At 31.9% G+C, this 22,244-nt stretch overlaps 1 protein-coding gene across 2 annotated transcripts in view; it reads right to left on the bottom strand.

Moving 5' to 3' along the window:
* LOC134237550 (potassium voltage-gated channel subfamily H member 7-like) overlaps window positions 1-22,244 on the bottom strand; it is a 52,982-nt gene that overhangs the window by 10,789 nt on the left and 19,949 nt on the right. The window contains exon 1 of one of the 2 annotated variants that reach the window (XM_062719646.1): window positions 13,754-14,021. The exons of the other annotated variant lie outside the window; for it this stretch is intronic. Within the exon in view, the coding sequence (XP_062575630.1) occupies window positions 13,754-13,876 (123 nt within the window). The 5' untranslated portion in view covers window positions 13,877-14,021. Of the gene's footprint in view, window positions 1-13,753; window positions 14,022-22,244 lie in introns of those variants that run through there. 2 annotated transcript variants of the gene reach the window in all.

Below are 22,244 nucleotides of genomic sequence, written 5' to 3'. Positions count from 1 at the left end.
TCAATTAATCAGCTTAGGATATTAATTGTGCTATCTAAAAATCGATCTTTCAACAAACAAGACGGCATTGTACATTTACAGTTAAACTTTCTGCATTTGAAGACTTTTTTTCAAACACGTTGTCAGTTTAATGAAGATTTATGATTTCTCAAATGTACCTTTTCAAGTAAAATTGGTTCTTCTCATGTATTGTTAGGAATGTAAGGCGTCCGGATTATTTGTGTCCGTATAACAGAAGGTCGACTGTATGGATGATGTGAAAAGTAAACTTAATATTGACAATTAAGGCTCAGTTAATTTACAGATATCAATTTCTTCCACGACAAATATTTCCTTTTGAATTGAGTGCAAAGGAAAAGCATTTCCTTTTTTTATTATCTATTCAGGTCCACTTTTAACCTTCATATCTGAAAGTTAAAGTCACAAATTATTTTTGCCTTAAAAATAGTTTTTGACGAAAGATTATTTTTCAATAGTTGTAGATCTAATGGGTTATAGAAATTTTATTTTTAAGTCAAGAAACTTTTTCGTAGTTGCCACCATGCTTGTCATTAAAGAATGAATTAATTTCAAAATAAAGATCAAGACTAGATTACACGTGGAAATGGAAAGTAAAACACACTTATAGCGAAATGTTGACGTTGTGGACAAAAACTTTGATTCTATATAATTAATTAAGTTCATGACATATTTTAAAACTACAGGGAATAAAAATAACTAAGCAAAATGATCAAGCCCATTTTATATCTCTATGATCTTGTTTTATGCATTTTTGTTGCACAAACACATATAAGGCCTACAAGTGACAGTGACGTTTTTATGGACGTGGTCCACTAGATCATTAGTTCGAGGTACGTATTTTAAAAAATCTCACGAGATGCGAGATTTCGCCATACGAGTCGTCATCGATGACTTTAAAGGGTCTTAATTAAAAACAAAATGTGCTTCTGGCTGTTTCATGATTAATTATAAGTTTCTACTTCAAAAAATCAATGAGAAAAAGAGATAACGTAAGGCATTTTACAGGCAGATGGTCAGATATATAATATTCCAGGTGATGAATTAAAAATTCGTCAATTCTTGTCAAACTCTGCAAAAGTAAAACTGTTTTTCTTTTAATTAGATTTATATTTAAAAGGACAGGACTGCAAATATTTTTTTTCTAATTTTGATGTGATAGTCTTATGTTTTGACAGCAAAGTATCACTTTTTGTTGATTTTGATATTACAGTATAATTTTATAATTTACTAGTAATCAAATTAAGACAATACTCTAATTGGTTTTATTTTACAAAATACATTGACTTTTTTATAGGAAACATAGAAAACATATAAACATGTACATAGTATTCATATAGTATTTAAGTGTCACATTTTGACCATCTTTGTTTGTCGCCATTAATTTTATAAAAACGACTTTTTTGCAGAGCACATTGCATCAACCGCATTCTTGGTTTGTCTGTCAATTTCACGTAACTTAGCATGCAAAGGTAAGATATATGTTCTCATTATCTGTTTTTGCAGAATCTCTCAAAATTCTAAGTCTTCCAAAATTTCATTTCATGGGATTTAAGAAAAAGATGGGTTGTACTGCTTGCACGTATACAATGATCGAGAAGGGATGTTTTTCATACTCATCCATATAGTGTACTTCTCTGAATTCTATTGAATTGAACATATTTCATTATAATATATATTCTCGTGTAATGGGATTGGACACAGGTTCAAATTAACACTTGTTACACCCTCTCCCTACATGTACAATCTATAAGTCTGAGTTACTTGTTTAACACAGCTTTTGAAATAAATTCTAACACTTTTTTCTGCTGTACTGTTCATTTCTTTGGTTCTGACACCTGCAATTTTTCAAAGCCCAATACTATAAAGATTTGAATTAAATTTTCAGCAGCCTATCAATATTTGCCTCACTGTTTGTTGAGTTCTTTGAAAGCTAGTTAATGTCGAAACTATTTCCTGTCCATTATTTATTGTACATTGTTTATATTATAAAAAATCTTTCATATTGCAAAAAAGCCTCCCTTGATCATAATCTAGAAAAACGTGTTTGCCTTTATTAGGTCAATAGTTTTTTGTACTTCACGTGATTAGTTTTATTGTCATCCGGGGAATGAGACTTTCTTTGATCATGGCCTTAAGGGCGCTTTTGTTGAATGGCATTGATGATGTAATAATGGCCTTGAGAGAGCTTTTGTCAGTCATTGACGAAATCTTCAAATATTTTTTTAAGCAGCTTGAAGTCAATAACTCTAAGAGAGAGACGTTTTACGCTGAGGTGGAAGGATTGAGAGATTGAAGAGCCAATACTAAATACTATTTTTTTTATTTCATTCACTTAAAAGATTTGCATTGGAAGAACTATACCTATTTTTAAAATGTTAATTAATATACATGTACATATACCTTTCATCGAATTACACCTTATGTTTTTTAGAAAGAGAAATACAAAACTTGCAATGTTGCAACTACATGTACTTTAAAAACACATATATTAAATGACTTTACAATTTTTCATTAACTTTTGTTAATTTTTAAAGCTATATTCTGTCGGTTTATCGACGATCAGTTCTTGGAACTTCAGGCCATGATAACTTCATTAACTTTTCTGCGCACAAACGGAAGAAGAACTGAAGTGATAAAAGTTTTTACCTAGCTCCATAAAATGAGATAATTTAGATTCTGAAACCTGTATTTCTCATAAACCTTATGCTAGAAAAATTATTAAAATTTGCAAATGTAAAAAAAAAATCAATTTCTGTCAATTTTTCATTATTTATGTCACAGCGTCGCAAAGAATGGCATTACAATTAATGGACCGAGTTTAATGTGTTGTCAATTAATGAAATTTAAAGAAATCAAATCGAAATAAGGTAAAAAAAAAATAATCAAAACCATACAAACCCGGAGCATAGAAAACACAGACCTCTTAAAAACACCAGAGGTGGGATCGGGTGCGCATGGAAGGATAAGCAAATTAAAAATTTGTATTCTAACAAATCTACTCACATTTAAAGTATAAGTATCTCCAGAAGTTCAGCAAGTCACCTTAATTTTTCAACTTGCAACATAAAGGCACTGACGCCCAAAGGAAATGAAGAAATGAAAATGAAACTAATACTGCACAGAACTATGTATATTACCCCCATTAAACTTGCAATAAAATCGGCAATCGTGAAAACTCTATTATATACTCACTATGTAGGAAGGATATCTCTATATGTCATCATTATCACTTTGTAAAAAAAAAAAAAGAGGAAAAAAAAGATATTGCCAATTCTCCATTGTCACCAAAACATTGTGAACTTGGTCAATGATGTTCATATTGTTAACAAGGTGCATCATTCCCTTTCATGCACAAAACACATATAAATCAGTTACGCACAAACACACATCAATCAATTAGGCACAAAAAACATATAAATCCATTTCATGGCTTTTCATTTCATTAAGTTTGTTCTTGATTTCTTAATTATATATGAATAATTTATTACCCTGGATAATACATGTATAGTCGTGAGGTTCACCCTAAAGTATGTTCCTTTCTTTAAATCTATAAACTAAGGTTGACTGGCCTTTTTAATATCTGTTGGCTTTTGTATTTCTCATTTGCATCGAGATAACAACAAATTGTAAAGTAACTTTATTTTTCAAGACTTTTATAACCTTAAACACCGGTAATGAAAGATTACGAAGCTCACCTCGACGAATGTTATCAGTTTTAGTAATGCAACTCTCACAAATATTTTTTAATAGTTAGTATTTATCCTGACAATAATATTCGTGCAAGTTCTATTTCAATAGATCTTCAAGTTCATTGGGGATTGACCTGTTCCCAAAACTTAAACCTGGTCACTCATTTGGAAAATGTAGATCACATCCAGCATCAAAAGCAAGTCTTGATTTTCCATCTTCAGTTGCATCATCCATGCAAGTTTGGTCCAGGTAGGGCTTATTGTTTCTTGGGAGTCACTCATCTGGAACATGTAGGTCAGATCCAGCATCCGAAGCAAGTCTGGTAGTGTCCATCCTTAGATGCATCATCTACGCAAGTTTGGCCCAGGTAGGGTTTAATAGTTACTTGAGAATAACATGGTCACTCATCTGGAAATTGTAGGTCAGATCCAGCATCTGAAACAAGTCTGATAGTGTCCATCCTTAGATGCATCAACCATGCAAGTTTGGTTTGGGTAGGGCTTATAGTTACTTGAGAAAAGACCTGCTCTAAAAACTTTTAACATGGTCACTCATTTGGAAAATGTAGGTCAGATCCAGCATCTGAAGCAAACCTGGTAGTGTTCATCCTTACATGCATCATCTATGCAAGTTTGGTCCAGGTAGGGCTTATAGTTACTTGGGACTGGTCCTGCTCCAAAAACTTTAACCTGGTCACTCATCTGGAAAAAAGTAGGTCAGATCCAGCATCCAAAGAAAGTCTGGTAGTGTTCATCCCTAGATGCATCATCTATGCAAGTTTGGTCCAGGTAGGGCTTATAGTTACTTGGAAATGGACCTGCTCCAAAAACTTTAACCTGGTCACTCATCTGGAAAATGTAGGTCAGATCCAGCATCCGAAGCAAGTCAGATAGTGTCCATCCCTATATGCATCATCCACGCAAGTTTGGTCCACGTAGGGTTAATAGTTACTTGGGAATGGACTTGCTCCTAAAACTTTAACCTGGGACGCCGACGCCAACGCCGGGGGTATAGCATAAGCTCATCTCGACTTCGTCGAGGTGAGCTAAAAATGAATCTCATTCAAACTTCTACACACTTTTTGTCACAACTATGTTCAGGTTATTAGGCTCTTGCATATAATTCATCCTATAGTTATACATAATGTTACAAATTCGTATACGACTTGTTTTGAGCACATTATCTTATAATTCATCGGGACAGAAACGAACCAAACATCGAAAAACATAACTTCTCTTGATATATCTAAAGTGCAAATCGCTGTAAATGTAATATTCCTTAATGAACAGACTTTTACGACATTAACTTGGGTCTGCCGGAATTCGTTTTCGGTGCGATCGATTCACTAACAGCATCATCAGCCCAAATTTCCTCCAGTTTCCGCCAAGAAATGAGCTGGATTCGAAATTTTATTGTTTCACGATGTCAGCTTTATTCTCATATTAAAAGCATGTTGCCATTAAAAGGAGAATAAAATTGATATCTCTTTAAAAAAAAAACATTAAATTACACAAGTTTTTTGACTTCATTAAATCGGATTAAGAGGTTTTCAACTTGGCTATTCTAGAATTTCAAAGTCTCTTTAATGTGAAGGGTATTCTTGTTTATATCAGTGACTCGGTTTAGTTGTTTCATTTCAAAATAAGAAACCCAATAAGAAGGGAGCCACGCTAGTTATTTTCAGGCCATCATAAACCGAGACTTATTAGAAAAACTCTAACGTGCAGATAAATTCTTCTACTCGAACTGCTGATTTCAATATTTTTTACCTCAAAAAATTATATTTAATTTACCTGTAGATATTGGATAACAACATTGCTTTCAACAACGCAATTTGTAAAGTACTTTTGTTCAAAAACACTTCTAGCAGAAGTCTAGAATTTCAGGCTGTTATTTAGCTAGGTAAATTATAACCAATTGTCAAATTGAATACGAGACCAATTGTACGATTTAATTCTTGAAAAATTGGATCAAATCCAAACAATAAACAGTGGATTCTTTAATAACATTTTGGGGTCAATTAGTTTTGTAATTAAGGGGTACTTAACAAATATGTTAACAAGCTTAATCCAATACCAACTTGAGAAAATATCAATACCCCTTTTCTATAGACAATGGCGTTGAAATTAGCTTTCTGTTTACTTTCAGGGAGAAAATAAGCAAAGAATTACAAAATAAATTTGCTTACAACAGAAATTGAGCTTTGTTTTTCTTTAATACATTTTTATGTAAGGAAATAGTTTGGGTATTTTAAAGCAGATGCTATCTAAAAAAAGTTTATGGTGACTTTCTTGTTATCATGTTGTAAATTCTTAGTAAATTCAAAATTATAAATATGCAAGCTGTTATTATAATATGCTGAAGAAAAAAATACACGCAGTACAATTTTTTTTATAAATCTAAAGTCGAATAAAATTTTACAAAAACGTTGGTATGCCTGGTGAATTTTTACAGAAAGGATTTGTATATTGAATATTTATCGTAAAATTTAAAGTTTAACGTTACAGTTCTAACGTTTTCGGACATATTTTGCCGAGAATTGTTGATTATTGTTGATTTATGTTACGAAACACGTAAAGAATTGCATTATTATAGTAATGCGGCATTCTTCCAGTTTTTATGTATTTTTTCATCTAGAATTATAAAGAGATCACACACACACTTAAATAAACCGTAAACAATTTTCAGATTAAAAAAAAAATGAAATTTTAAAAAATTAACATTAAACCTCATTAACGAATTTTTTTTACCATATTAGATTGGTTTTATTCATATTTTCACATTTCTAGTACCTTAAATAAAAAAACAGAGAATTTAGTTAAGTTTTTACTTCATTCACTTCATTTTATCCTTGAAATAAAATGGACATGGAAACAAAACAGACTTCAGGTTTATATAATTCAAATTTTTAGATCAATTATTTCATTTAACAAAACTGTTTCAGGCCCAAATACATGTACATGTATAAAGAAAATAAGAACATCCTTTATTTAAAAAAAATTATAATAAAAGAAATATAAAATACATACGAACGAGCGAGTTTGACAGTCGAAAATCTTTACAATTTTAACAACTAAAAGTTACCCGACACACTGAGTTCTATTATCAATATACATTGTATAATAAATCTTTATTAAATAAAATTGAGTTTTGTTATTAATATAGATTTGATACTAAATCTTTTTTAAAATGTTAAAAAGGAAATACATGTATTTGAATTTCAACGTTCTAGTTCATTTTGTGGATAGTAATGTGAGCAATGTAAGCAAATCGAACACACCCTGTAAAACGTAAACATTAACCTTTACAGTTTACACACACGTGTTTATGGTATAATTATATGACGAATGCCGTGTGTCCAGTATATGTTTGCTTCATTTACTTTAGCATTCCTAAGAGTTGGAAATTTGCATCTAGTTTAATTAATAAGAATTTCTTTTTAAAATATTGCTGCTCCTCCCCTTTCAGCTGAAAAGTTTATTATCTATAACTGTACTAATTGTATAAATTAAGTTGATAAGAATTTGAGAGTTTTACTGTATCCTGCAACAAAATATTTTTTTAGTTTCGGATATTCCTGATAAAATAATAAAATATTCAAAAGTTCACAGAAAAGATCGTCAACACTACTTTTGATTTTTTTTTTAAATTGAGATTTAAAAAGAATTAAATTATATTAATTATTCCCTTACCCCTTGTTTGTCCGGGTCAATGCTGCATTACTAATTCTACCTGCTCATACCAGTCTCTTATAACCCCCACTTGTATACTTAACAATATTAAGTGAAACAACACGACAGTTGTAAGTTTGTCAAATCGATTATACATGAGGTCTCTAAAGAAAATTTTCAAAGAAGAACCATTGATCTCTCTCTTTAATGAAATGAAAGCACAAATCAATCGAGATAGTTTGGAAGGTCACCACATGGAATTTTCGGGCTCATCGATTCCGGTGTGTAACTATTTTTAGGACATCGCTCCCGAACTTTTTCTCTGAATGATTAAAAAAAAAGAAGATTTTATGCATGTTCTTGAAATATTAATTAATGTAATGAGTTCATTTGAAAAAAATAAAACAAATTCATAAAAGTTATAACAAAACGTTACAAGATAAGGTAATCTTTATGAAAAAAAATTTATATAAACATCGCAAATAAGGACGTATGTACCATCCATCTATGAGAAGCCCGATTTAATTAAGTTAGGTATTTTAGAAATTGTATTTTGACTGAGAGTAAAAATCGTAAAAGTGCAATATTCTTCCCAAAACATTATCGATTCAATTAAAACGCCAACCGTGCATTTTCAAAACTTTTTACAAAGCGGCTCTTTGAATTCTAAAATCGAACTTTTAGTCTTTACCTAAAAATAAAACGTGTATAGAAAAATCCAACTCTCCCTTAATTGCCGGGTACTTAAGTGTTTATCAATTTTGTACATTTCTGAGTTACTAAATACAAAGCAAGCCGCCTGTTAGTGCCAAACCAAGGCGATATCGTCATCTAAAAACGACCTTTCAATTCCATGCCAAAATAAATGTCAAATACAAATATATGTCGGGCAAGAATATTAATAAAATTTTCTTCGCAAGAATAATGAAGGTTATTCCTAAGCATTTTGTTCATAACGATATCTTTGTCAGTCTTTCATAACTGTACATGTAACACTGTCACATTCCTGCTTGTGATTGATTATACCAAGTCAATGTTCGAGGGTATTCAAAATTTCACTGTTTGTTGGAAAGTTATTTGATCCCTCAGGAACAATGGTCATTTCAAAACAGTCTTTTTAGTACACTTTGATTTAATACTTTTACACTTTTACAAGCAAGACCGAGGGAGATTTCATGATCATTTATGATTTTATTTGTCCATATTATATAGTGAGTACTTTTCACAAGCAGTCGAAAGCTTGGTGTCGATGTCTTAAAATGAATAGTTTTCATGAGTAGCTCACTTAACCTTCCCTTTTTTATCCAATCTACAGACCAAAGAAGCCATTTTCTTGTTTAATTCTGTTTTATTTCCCCAAAATGAAAATGAAAAACATTAATCTGTGCAGAGAGGGTCCTCATGACAGTTTACGACACAGGAAAGAATGGTTTACGGCAACAATTACTTCCCGTCTCTAGAGAGTTCCAATAATTGTTGAGTTGACGAGGATACATTGTTCATCTGTCAACAAAGTCTGTGGTATCTTAGAGAGCATGCGAGTCAATACAGGAAAGATCAAAAAGACTTGTTAGCATCTATAAAGTTTAAATGGTCAAGCGAATAATTAAAATGAAATATTAAAACAACAAAATTTAACATATCATGGAACTTTATCACAATATCACGTTGAAACAGTATGCAATATTGTTCTACAATAACGATTATCAGCGAAACTTCAAACAGTCGTTGGTAGCCAGAGTAGTGCAGTGCTATAAAGCGAGTTGATTCTTAACGTCGCAGGTTTTGCATCCCACTGCAGGACGTGGAGATTGGTATTACAGATGCAACGGAGGTCCCATGTTGCAGTAGGTTCTGTCAAAAAAACGATCCCTCACTGCTCAATGGCCCCGAGTACCGATTATGGGTTTAAATGCAGCCCTCCAACGGCAAGTGGTAGCTTCACAGAATGCGTGAAAATTCTCAAAAGGGACGTTAAGCAAATAAACAAACCAAACGGCCCTGGAAAAAAATTTCCAACAACAACACAAACTATTATGAGTTTCATTATCCCCTTCATCTGAGCTGTCGACTCTGGCCACCCTTACTTATACCATGTTTTATCTCATTTGGTCTTGTAAACAATAAAAATACGTACATGAATAATCAAATTCTCCCCAAGGTCAGGTTAGAAAATATAAATAAAGCCCCAAGGTCAGGTGGGAAAATACGAAACAGCCCCTTTAAAAAGGCTCCGAGGTGAGGTAGAAAAATAAAAATAAGGCCCCGAGGTCAAATGGGAAAATATAAATAAGGCTCCGGGGTCAGGTGGGAAAATACAAATGAGGATCCAAGGTCAGGTAGGAAAATATGAACAACGCACCAAGGTCAGGAAGGAAAATATAAATAAGGCTCCAAGGTCGGTTGGAAATAAATGTTAAAAATATAATGAAGCCCCCAAAGCCAGATGTGAAAATACAGATAAGAATCATAGGTCAGGTGGGAAAATATTAACAAAGCTCCAAGGTCAGTAGGGAAAATATAAACAAGTCTCCTAAGTCTGGTGCACAGGCAAATATAAATAAGGTCCGAGTTCAGATGGGAATATAAGAAAGGCTCCGAGATCAGGTAGGAAAATACCAATCAGGATCCAAGGTCATGCGAGAAAATATTAACAATTAAAGCACCAAGGTCAGGAGGGGAAAAATAAATAAGGTTCCAAGGTCAGCAGGGAAAATATACATACATCTGTACTTGTATACAAAAAAAGGACGCATAGTTCAGGTTGGAAAATTAAGTGTCACTTTAATCAATCAAATATCCAGATAATGGTAATCCAGACACAACCCCACGTACTATTCTAAGAAAGCTTTATACAGAAAGAAAATTCCAATGGTAGCCCGTAACGCTGATTAACTTATTTCTACAAATTTGTTTATCGTTGACAGTCTGAATGCAGATTTCATGCAGGAAAACAAGATTATACTGACAGATCTTATTTCTTCATGCAGAATTCAAGACAGGCCGGCTGATTTTCCAATCACCGACTTCCCATATAAAGCAACAATTGGACCATTGATCGCTCTATTGAGCTATTGTAGTATAAGTCTGGCTTTCTAGCCCCATAATTATAATCCCTCCCTATAAGTCAATTATGAGAGGAAAAAGATTGTGGAATTCTGTCATGTACTTCGCCTTTTTATGCACATGAAACTTTCAACTGAAACACAGAGTTATGTTTCCCTTATGATTAGTTGATATGATATAGTCGCAGATGTGAGTACTATGTTTTGGTTGTATTGTAGCCAATAGATTTTATCCTTAATTAACGTTTAATCCCGGCTATTGGCATCCATAAAGAAAAATGTTTGATCTCTCATATGCCTGCAGGAGAGATACTGCGCCTGGATGTAAGACTTCTGATTTATAATGAAGTTTCCTTTCAGTAAAAAATGAGTAAAAATGACATTTACGACTATTGTCGCTTTCAGTATTGTGTTAATGTGTGTTTGTTTTGGTATGAGATGTTTCGGAGACTTGTGTTGTGCAAGATACTGAAAACCCTTCAAGGGTCGAGCGATGTTTTTTGTTATAAATTCTTTTAGTTTTTCCTCGCGTGTAATCTAAATATCCAAATATATTTTTCAATGTAAACGAGGACTTAGGCCTGCATTGAGTTTAAACATTCACACAGGAATGTCATAAGTCGAAAGAATATTGTGATTACTAGTTCAGTGTTAATTTTAAAAATCAACAAAAATGAACTTGATTATGAGGTAATAGGTCTAATGTGCGCATGCCTAACGACATTAGAGGCACACTTTCATGCGCTAGATATTCGTGACTGACCTTGTACAAATTTACAAATAGGAAGAGGTTTTTTTTCAAAAAAATATATATATATTTATCCAACAGCCCAATTTATTGACTAAATAATCAATTTGTTGCATCTGTTTTCATTTTTCCATATAACTTGAATGCAAATGGGACTAATTTTAAACGATTCCAATCTATTTCATTAGATTCAAACACAACATATGCAAATTAATGAAATATTTCTAAAAATCATGCACATATGTTTCCGTTTAGATGTCTGAACAAACCACAATGTTAATTAAAGATAACCAAGGTTAATGTGCTCGTGATTTTTGCACATTAAACATAATGTATAAAAATCATAAAACATTACATAATATACATACATGATGAAGAGTTGCAGACATAAGTATTCCTTCGTGTATGTTTACCATTTTGTTTATTTATTGACGTTAATATATTCTATATAATGGTCAATTGTCGAGTTCTGTATATGATTTAAAACAAAATTCTTTAGTATACATTTTGTTATTAACCATTGTTTCATCAGCTAAAGTTAAAGCGACAGACAAATTCACTAAAACTAATATTGTTTCTGAGATTTCATTTTTGACCTTCCATTGTTTTTGCATTGATATGAGAATGAATATTTCATTGTGATTTGAAACACGTACCTAAAATCAAAATCTTGCCAAATGTTTGGTGTATACATAAAATTAATAATATAAATGTTATAATATAATGTACATGTTGCTGCTGTGGATTTTGCAGATATATTCTGCAATTTTGACCTCTAGCTTAGTGGAAATTAAAATGGAAATTAAAACTTTTTTCCAAGGGCGGGTTTATCATTAACTTCTTGACTTCCGGTGTATTCTTAGTGAACAGGACCAAGACTACTTTATATCGACTTCCGTTTTGTACTGACTGAATAAGATTAGGACCGCTTTTTACTGGCTTTTGCTGTTCATTGAATTCAAACTTTCCGAATAAAGAAAAAGACTGCAACTTATTCACTTCTGTAACATACTCATCGAACAAGCACAAGAACTACTACTTACTGACTTCCGGTTATCTACTGTCTAAATAAGGACATGATATGGTTTTAAAATTGCATTGATCTATGACTTTTCTGCACATGGTAGAACAAAAACATTGAATTTACCCTGCGGCTTTGACAACTATAACAATGGTCCCTATACACGAGAAACCTGCTGAGAAAACCAGAGTTCATTCATGCCTTCCCACTATCCTCGAAAATGAAAGACCAAGTGAAACAAAATTCTTTGAAGATGATTAGGGCTTCATTCACACCTTTTATTACATTTGAAAAGCTTAAGCCTCTTAATGGACAGATAATTTCCCTTCATACCATGTACAAATAAAATTTGATTTAAACGATCGGTAAAAACGAAGGCTAGAATGCAATGACCCCTTAGACTTTAAGTCATTGATGAGTCTTTATCTTCGCATCTGAAGTCAGTTATGACAATTTTATATTTAAGGAGAAAGGGGTTGGGGTTGGGCTTACTACAATGCAGGATTGCATCACTTAAATGCTTAGAAAAAACTAGACCTAGTCTCAAAAATGAGGTATGGCAAATGACTTATACGGAGATAACGAACAATATTCAAGCTCAAAAGTCCGTAAAACAATACAATTGAAAAAGGGGCAGAGTAAACACGGACCTCCAAAACGTCAGAGGTGCTTGAGATTAGGTGCCATGGCGGAGTGGGCATCCCCTGCCGACCGGTCACGTCTGCCGTGTGCTCCTTGTCATGATTGGAATATAACGAGAAAATCAGTCGTCAATTCAGTGTTTTAATAATGGACTAACAAATAGTATGAAAATAGTTAGTCAGCATTTGACTCCATTAATGATAAATTGTATTAGCTGACAAGGTCAAAAGAAGATTTGAAAACAGATGGGAATATAAAAAAAAAACATTAAAGAATACCTTTATCATGACCACAACTTTCATTAAAACATTGCCTTTATAACTTTGAGAGAAGAAAAATATTGCAACCCTATTGATTTCTTAAAATTTGAGAGTAAGAATCAAAGAGCCAGATATGATACCCGATCTGATTTCCCTTCTTCTCTGTCCCTATCATATTACAACCGCTTGTTATCTACTTTATGTTTATGACACACCATAGCTATACCAGTAATGAATGGAATATTCGATTTAATTAAAACAATGCATTGATTTATATAAAATTCTCTTTAGAACTCTATCATTTATTCATGATTATTTACCCGATAAATTTGTCAACTGCAGATTTATAATACAGTTAAAAATATATTAGACATATCGAAACGTGTATACTGGATCAACGCAGGACTTTTTGCTTGCAGTTTTGTCTTCCTTATGATATCAAATCTTTTTACTATCATTTTTAAAATTACTAGTAAATTTTACTTGCAAGAATTCTCTATTCTTCATCACATTGCTACAATCTGTTCTCAGATTTGTTTACATGTACTAAAATGTCAGATTTCGGCGATTAAAAATCAAATTACGAAAGTTTTTTATAAAGAATCATTTTGTATTCGCGATTTCTTTAAACATACCTTTTGCTTGGCAGGAGTTTCCGGTTCCGGTTCTACCTTTTCGGATTCTAACTGTTCATCCATTCGTATTTGAACCGGTTCTGATTCACTGAAATGTGTAACCTTTTTCCGGTTTGGACCCATTTTCAATCAAAGTTACCTCCCAGCTTAAAACAACAAAAATCAATTGTAAAGAAAATTTAGCAATGCTCTGTCATTGAATTTCCTGGATCTGATTTATACCCTATCTTCGACAGAGTGCAGCCAAAAATAAAAACTTCATGTAAAAGCTCGTCAACATTAGGCAGTCAAATTCATTTTTTTTTAAAAACAAAAGTGTCAATGTTTCACGTTTTGTCATCAATGCGAAGAGCACAACATATAACAAGTTCCTGTTTTCAGAACAAATCTTGTCCAACATTAGCCAGAATATGGTATATCTTCCTATCTGCAGTAATGAATGGCTTTTTGATTTCGCGTACGAGTGACGAGTATCCCAACGAGTCAACTACAGTATATTGGTAAACATGAATCTATCGGTTTTATCACCAATAATTACATAATAATGACGACTAATGGAATGAGGGGGGATCACAAAGGGTCACTGACGCGGGGTGCCCAAATAAAAGCCGATCAAACGATTGGTGGGCTAATTTATTCCACGGCAAGATTCGGATCTATCAGAATTGGCTTCCTATAACTTCAGAGCTTGCTTGATGTTCATCGAGTCTTTTGTTAGGAACGTGTAGTAAAGTCAATGTCAACAGACGCGAGAGACGATTATTTAAGCAGACAGAAAGTCAAACAACTTTTGAAGACTGTTCAGAAATGTGTCTTGAAGTTTGATACTTGAATTACTGAACAAAGTAAACCTCCTTGAGTTGTAGTAATGTTCGTTTCATGTTTAGTGATCGTTCAAAAGCACGTTACTTTTTCACTATTTATCGTTTTCAACATTCTTATCTTTACAGATTGATGAATAAATCAATCAGGTTTCCTTGCAAAACACATCATCAAAGAAGTCATTTTATTCACAATGAATAAATTTTAAATATGCACATCAGATCCGAGTACATGAAAGCGCTTACCGAAGAAACTTTTTTACTTAAATGCGACCAAAAATAACCATATACTGAAAACACAGATTTGCACTCATTTCTTTATAAAAAGAAAACCTCCAATGAAATTACAGAAAACTTGATCACGTGATTTCATTTGCCATCAGACGTTGATTTCCGGTAAACATTGTCAATTGCCGTCAAAAAACCAGACGACATCCTCTCCTAAAAGCGAATATAATGATGCAAATTGAGAGCCTCTTCCTGACTAATACGGTGACACAAATTTTACCCCGTTCCTCATGACAAATATCACCTCTTTCTATTCTCTGAAGTCCCGATTACACAGTAATTGGTATTTGGTAATGCAGTACCAAAGAACCGCATTTCCTCTCATGTAATATTCATTGTATGCTCCCATTTCCTGGTCTGACCAAACAACAATCGAAACTACTTTATGTTGGAAAAATGTATATTCGTGATTTAAATCCGCAATAATCCAGCATTATAGCATCCATTTTTTATTCCATCATCTTGGTGTCAACAATGGTATACGTATAATTATCAATTTCATTTTCAATATTCCAAACTATTCCTGTTAATAAAGTTGAATTTTATGATGGTTTTTTTAGGAAAATATTATGGTGCGTGGGTAAACTTCATTTTTCATCTTTTTGTAGAAAATAATGCACCGTTTTGTCTACTTGTCTACTTGTCGACCAATTCAAGGACATGAATTAAAGAAGTAGGTCATTCTTTAGCCATTTCCGATGGTTTCTATTCAAGGATGTTAAAATTGTCTGTTTATTTCGGAAACAAATCTCCGGAAAAGATATTTCTTGAAATTGTCAAATGTTTTCGATTTTTAACAATTAAACCGTGATCGCAGATTTTATCAAATGCCAAATTTTATAAGTTGTGACATTGAGCGTCAAATTAAAGAAACTGTACTCTAAGAGAGGCACCTTCAATTCATTAATTGGGATTCTCCGGTATCAGTAGATGCATAGAATTATTCTATTATTGGATCCAAATGTAAGAAAAAAGCAATTTCTCCTAAAATCTGATTAAGCAACCCGAAGAGAACGTGTTTCGGTGTTATATGCTTGCAAATCCTTACAATGCTTTGCCACAATGAGGGAGAAAAGTCTTCATTTTGGATTGACACAATCCATCAATGTCGTATAGTCGTATTAGTAATTGTCTTGTGCACAACACTGTGATTTCGTATGCATGAAAACGCTTCTGAGACCCTGAGATAGAAAGATGTCTAATACATTTTCCCCTTTTTGGTGAAGAAATTGGACACTGTTACAAATTATCTAAAATCCTTGTCCGTCTTGATTAAGTTCCGCTGTGGTCGTATGAATTCTCATAAACTGAAACCCGGTACGGAAAGACTTATAAAAACTAATTATACAACACCAGTTGATATCCGATGGTGTTTTTCTATAAATCTTATATATATGTAAGATGTGTTGACATCTGCCCTTGTGTCTGCCACACGATATTAAAAAAAATCTATTTAGTTATGGGGGTATATGTCATGTCTTATTAATAAAATGTTGCTTTTGATTCCTTTGTGTGCTGTCCAGACTATTCAGAATAGCTGAGCCTATTCCGTAATAAGAATACTTTACAGAAACAAGAAGTTGTAACCTTTATTTCAAATTTCTATCCAAAAGATGCTTTCTAAGAAGAGTAATGATTATTTAAACCAAGCAATAAAAATAAAATATAGCACTCTATCGTGATACCTTTTCATTAGGGATGTCAAAATTGTCAGTAATTGATATTCGAATATTCGATAGAAGTATTCGAATATATTCGAATATTCGATGCAATAAATACATTTTGCATTATAAAATATATATCTTCACTCTCCTGTCAAGCAGTATAGGTTTTATGCCATTATTTTAGAATAAGAACTCATATAGAGCTTGATAAATGCACCTCAATTATTTTTCTTTTTAATTATCAAATTTAGAAAGAATATAAATCCAAAATGAAAGGTTTTTTTGAAAATTCACAAGATCCTTTAGTATGTTTCAGCTTAATTGATCGTCTTACTAAAGTATACACTGATAACTCCTACAAATATACCAAGCAGAACAATTATCTAACAGAGAAATATTAAAAACAATTAATTTTGGCTAATTAATTCATGATAATGATTTTTAATGATATTTATATAAACAAGGGATCCATGTGATTACTTTAAAACTGTGTCCTTACAACAATCCAAGCTGATTGTAAGTACTGGCCACCTTTATTAAACTAATTAAGTGAAAAAATGAATAATTACTCTAATAGATACACTCTTCACACCTTTAAGATAATCCAAGAGGTCAGTGTCTTTTAATTTTGTACAAACTTGATTCAATTTCTAATTGAACTTCCCAGGTTTTTTCTCTCTTTTTAATGCTTTTACACTTTAAAACGAATATTCGAATCATAAATTTATATTCGAATATCAACTCATGGAATGAATATTCGAATATTCGTTGACATCCCTACTTTTCATAAATAAACAATACTACATATAGTAATCTTGGCTATTTTTTCTTAATATGGATTATCTTTTAGGGTTGAAGGCATATACAAGCTCAAAGGTTCTTTGATAAATGTGGTGGGTGGCTCCTTTTGTATTATTAAAAAAAATTAGATTTTATTTATGTATTCCTATTTTAAACTTTGATCGGCCATTGAAACCCAATCCTTATCCACGGTGGAATTGATTTGAACAAATCTGAATCTACACCACCTCACAATGATTCCACATAAGTTTAAGATTGAGAAGAAGAAGATTTTTAAATGATGCAATTGATTTTTCACGAAATCATAATTATCTCCACTTGGAAGAAAGTGTGAACCTTCGTTTAAAAAAAAAACCAAAAACTTGATTTCCCTTAACCCAAGGCAAGTTTTGGCAAGTTTGGTTGAAATTGGCCCAGTGATTCTTGCTAAGAAGATAAAAATGTGAAAAGTTTACAACAACGACGACAAAAGGAAACGGAACAATCTCCAGTGAGCCTTCAGCTTGGGTGACTAATAAAAACTTTATACGAAATTTAGATTCTGATCACACATTTAAACTACTCATGTACTTTTCTAGGAACTTAATGATATGTAACATAAAAATTCTTGAAATATACAAAATTCTGTTGCTGTAAAGTTTCTTTGAACATATTACAGAATCTTCATTAATATTTTTTATATAATCAAAATGTCCTTACTGTATATAGGGTTATTTTCGCCCCATGTTGTTTTCGTCCTTTCACACTTGCAAACAATTTTAGCATCGTTTCATATCCACCCAGTCAGAGTTTCATACTGTGTTCATTTAATTTGCCCTGTTTTAAAATTGCTCAACTCTAAGCAGGGTGAAATGGGCGAAAATAAAACGGGAGCGAATTTTTCCCTGTATACGGTATTGATTTTTCCTTAAAAGAAATAGTAATATAACTCTTTTGAAAGTCGATAAGGTAATGCGTGGTATGCATCTTTAAAACGTTTTCAAAAAGCGTATATATTACCATATTGTAGTACTAGTGGCAGTTCCTATTAATTAAACAGCTCTACATGTGAAACAGGGATACAATAAAAGCTTTTATAAATAAAAATCATTTCACACAATCTCATTAAACTGTGATGCATTTGCACCAAAATGGCCTCCGTTTTTTTGGCAAAACAGCCATTATTTTATTATCTTGATATTGTTACAAAATAATTGTATTTATTGGTGACAATATGAAATTATCACTTGATTTTTAGATTAAAACGTTGGAAATTGCCTTGTATTTCTAAAGAAAAACGATCTCTAATATGGACCTAGAACCAACAATCGATTTAAACGTTTCCAAACAATAACTTTTAAAGTCATTATAAAATGGTTTGGATGAAAAGATCCAACAATTAGCATTTCTTATGTTATAACATCCCTTGCTCTACAGCATTGTTTTTTCTTCATTAAAACGTAGCATATATATTTTTGAAGATGTCCATGTTCTAGTATTTATACCCCTACTTTGTAACAAATTCATTTAAAGCTGTATGGTTTGCAAGGTTTCAATTATTTTCTTTCCACCCAACACATGTCTTTTACTTAAGATAAAATTAGATTTAATAAAAAGAACCCTCATGAATATTCAGAGTAAAGATCTTTTAAGATCGATCTCGTGAACTTTCGGAAGCTTGAGGAGGTACATCACGTGTTTTCGTTTACCGGGTTGATTTCGTTTTCTGATATAATATAAAAGAAAAGGGTAGATTTAATTAATTAGACTGTATAGACCATGTTTTTCTCTTGTGTCCTAATACCAATCAATTAACCAGCTTTCCAGATATTCTAATATGCATTAAAAAAATCTCAGATTCGCAATTGAAATAAAACTATATTTTAGTGCAAATATGCCTTATTCAGCATACGTTCTATAACATGTTTAATGTAGAACCAAATATTACTTTTTAACCCTCCAATTTTCTTTCCTTGAAGCAAATGTAAACCAGTGTAATTATCAAGAATGAATAACTTTTACTCTGTAAATGACTTTCAATGATGAACCACTTCAGTTTTAAAAGGTTCTTAAGGTAACACTTCACATTTAAATTGAATTTAATCCGCATACTATTACCTTTTTATTTGTTTTTAAGTTCAACTGCTTTATTTGAAGAGTGTCAATTGAACAGCCATGTGTTTGCTTTTGAACTACCTGTTAAATTATCCGTTAAAATATGCCCAATATGAAACGAATTCATCGCAAATTTAGTAGACAAGTACACTAATTTACCCCCCTATGGTCGTCCTTTAACAAATTGAGTTAAGTGGGGGCGTAAATGTCACACTCACTATGTATAAGAATTGCCGAGGGAATCCGAACTTCAATGACCCTCGATAGACCTTTCACTTCCTCGTTATCATTAGCATTGATCGGGTGTCCTAATGCAGTTTTCCTTTTTCCTTGTTACCATTCATGTAGTCTCTTTTTTTTTCCAGAATTGATCTTTATTTTATAAGCTTATAGGCTCATGGAGCTTAAGAAGACAGTTCTGGAACTTAATGTCTTAATACGTTTCTTTTATACTAAAATGATAAAGCAGAGCTTAGAGTAAAGTACACTGTATGGCTACCGCACTTCTCCTGTGTCCTATTGCCTTCCAATAACCAGTTTTCGAAACAAAATTCTGATATCTTCAAACTTTGTAAATTTGAATTTCTAGTGTTACCTTTAGAACCCTTTTAGAATATATGATCATAATATTTTTAAAAAATATTGTGTAAAAATATAGAAAATGTTCCAAAAACTTAACAGTAACAAACCAATGTATATTTCAAATGATTTTGTGTTCCAAGAAAATTAACCATAACAAAACATTGTATATTTCAATTATTTTAAATGTAACTAGAAACTGATCTGTAAATAAAAATCATTTTTACAGCATATTTTAAATATTGTTGTGTTCCAAAAAACTTTACTTCAAAAGCATTGTATATTTCAAATACTATTGTGTTCCAAGAAAATTAACAGTAAAAAACATGTTTCAAATAATTTCGTGTTCCAAAAAACTTTACGGTAACAAAACATTGTACATTTCAAATAACTTTGTGTTCCAAAAAAAATAATAACAGTAACAGCTGGAGCATTGTATATTTCAAATAACTGTGTTCCAAGTAAATTAACCATAACAAAACATTGGTATATTTCAAAAACTTTTGTGTTCAAAGAAACTTAACAGTTACAAAGCATCGTACATGTATGTTTCTGATGATCATCAAAAATTTGAATTTCAGTTGTTGATATACAAGAAAGATTTAGAGCTCCAAACCTTTGTTATGTAAACAGGGCCTGTGCCAGGTTTTTGTTTACATAGGTTAAATATACTGATGTATGTTCGATCAAAGAAGATGTTTTCAATAAAAAAAAAGTTAGTTCTAAATACTATAAACAATTTTCAGCGATTTGCTGAATCCCGTTTTGTTATAAGTGTGACATTTTCTAAAGGTAAACAAAAACAAAGAACAAGCGTTGTTTACGTTATGAAAAAGTTTATGTTCAGTATCTCCTTTGTAAATCGACAAATGAGTTCACATTTTTGCTGATCATTGGAATTGCTTTAGTTAGAAATTGTAAATATTAAAATTGGTCTAAAAATTTTCTAATGAAACTGCGTCCATGTCCCTTTAAGTTTGTTTAAAAGTTGAGGAAGATATTTATGATACAGATACTTTAATAGATTACCCAAGACTTTACTGAATACGAACACACAGAAAAGCAAAGTTGAGCAGATTTTATATCTGTTTCTCTAAGAACTTGAGGATAATACAAATAACACAAATATATTTGAAATATACATTGTACGATGCTTTGTAACTGTTAAGTTCAATTCAATTCATCGCCAAATTCGTTATACCGCCATGATTTCTAAATTACAAAAGGCGGCGGTTTATCGAGAATTAACTGTATTTGTAAACATAAAAAAATGGAAATTTTTAGCTGAAACTGTGTCCATGTTCCTTTAAAGAAAGCTGGTGTTCAGTCCCTGAAATTTACCCACTTGCTTTCCGGTTGTATCATTCAAGCATTTTCTTTTTTTAACACCCTCATCCATTATTTATGTTAAAATGTGACTTATTTATGGATAATTTTATTTTATAATGATTTTAAGGATAATTCTGACAACATGCAAAATATTTATGTCAACATTCAATGTGTAAACAAACGAAGTTATTTATTCACAAAGAAGTGTTGCACGTAAACAATATTAATTTGTAGTCGACAAGAAAGAGTCGGATACATATAGTCACATAATTCATATATATAGCATTTCATAACAAATGTCTCATTTCAACATAAAGACGTTATCAGAAAGAAATATAGAATTCTTTAAATATTAAACATCGCCCACGTGTGACTTCCAACATGCAACGTGTAAGTTTTTCATGTTGACATGCAAGTTATGCAACTTTTTAAGTTGATATCGAGACAGATTTTCATATATGAACATAAACCTAGTTATATGCAAATTATATATACTACCATGCCAGTATTTAAGTTGAAACTAATGCGACTTCTTTTTATTAACATGCTACGTATGTTTGTTCATTCAACTGATCTCTCAAATCAACACACACATTCTAAAGTCAAAACAGTTCTCTTGCATGTCAAAATAAATACACATGTAATTTGCATTTTACATAGTTAAGTTACATAACAAAACATTTATTTCACCAAATGCTATTAACATGCCAACATAAATAATAAGTTGCATGCTAGTGTGCATGTAATTAAGTTTCACTAAGCATGATGGAGGTTATGTGTGCGATATATAGGATTTATAAAATATATTTTTGCATGTTGGCATATTTTTATTGCAATTTGATATAATTTCTTGCATGTCAACATAATCTATAAATACATGTATATCATCATACAACAAATAAAACTGGTCATTGT

This window comes from Saccostrea cucullata, unplaced genomic scaffold (assembly GCF_032062105.1).
Source record: "Saccostrea cucullata isolate Sc308-1 unplaced genomic scaffold, CSIRO_AGI_Scuc_v1 ctg24, whole genome shotgun sequence".
In the NCBI taxonomy this organism is placed as follows: Eukaryota; Metazoa; Mollusca; class Bivalvia; order Ostreida; family Ostreidae; genus Saccostrea; species Saccostrea cuccullata.
The sequence above is the reverse complement of the archived record's forward strand: the minus strand, read 5'-3'. Positions and strand labels throughout refer to the sequence as shown.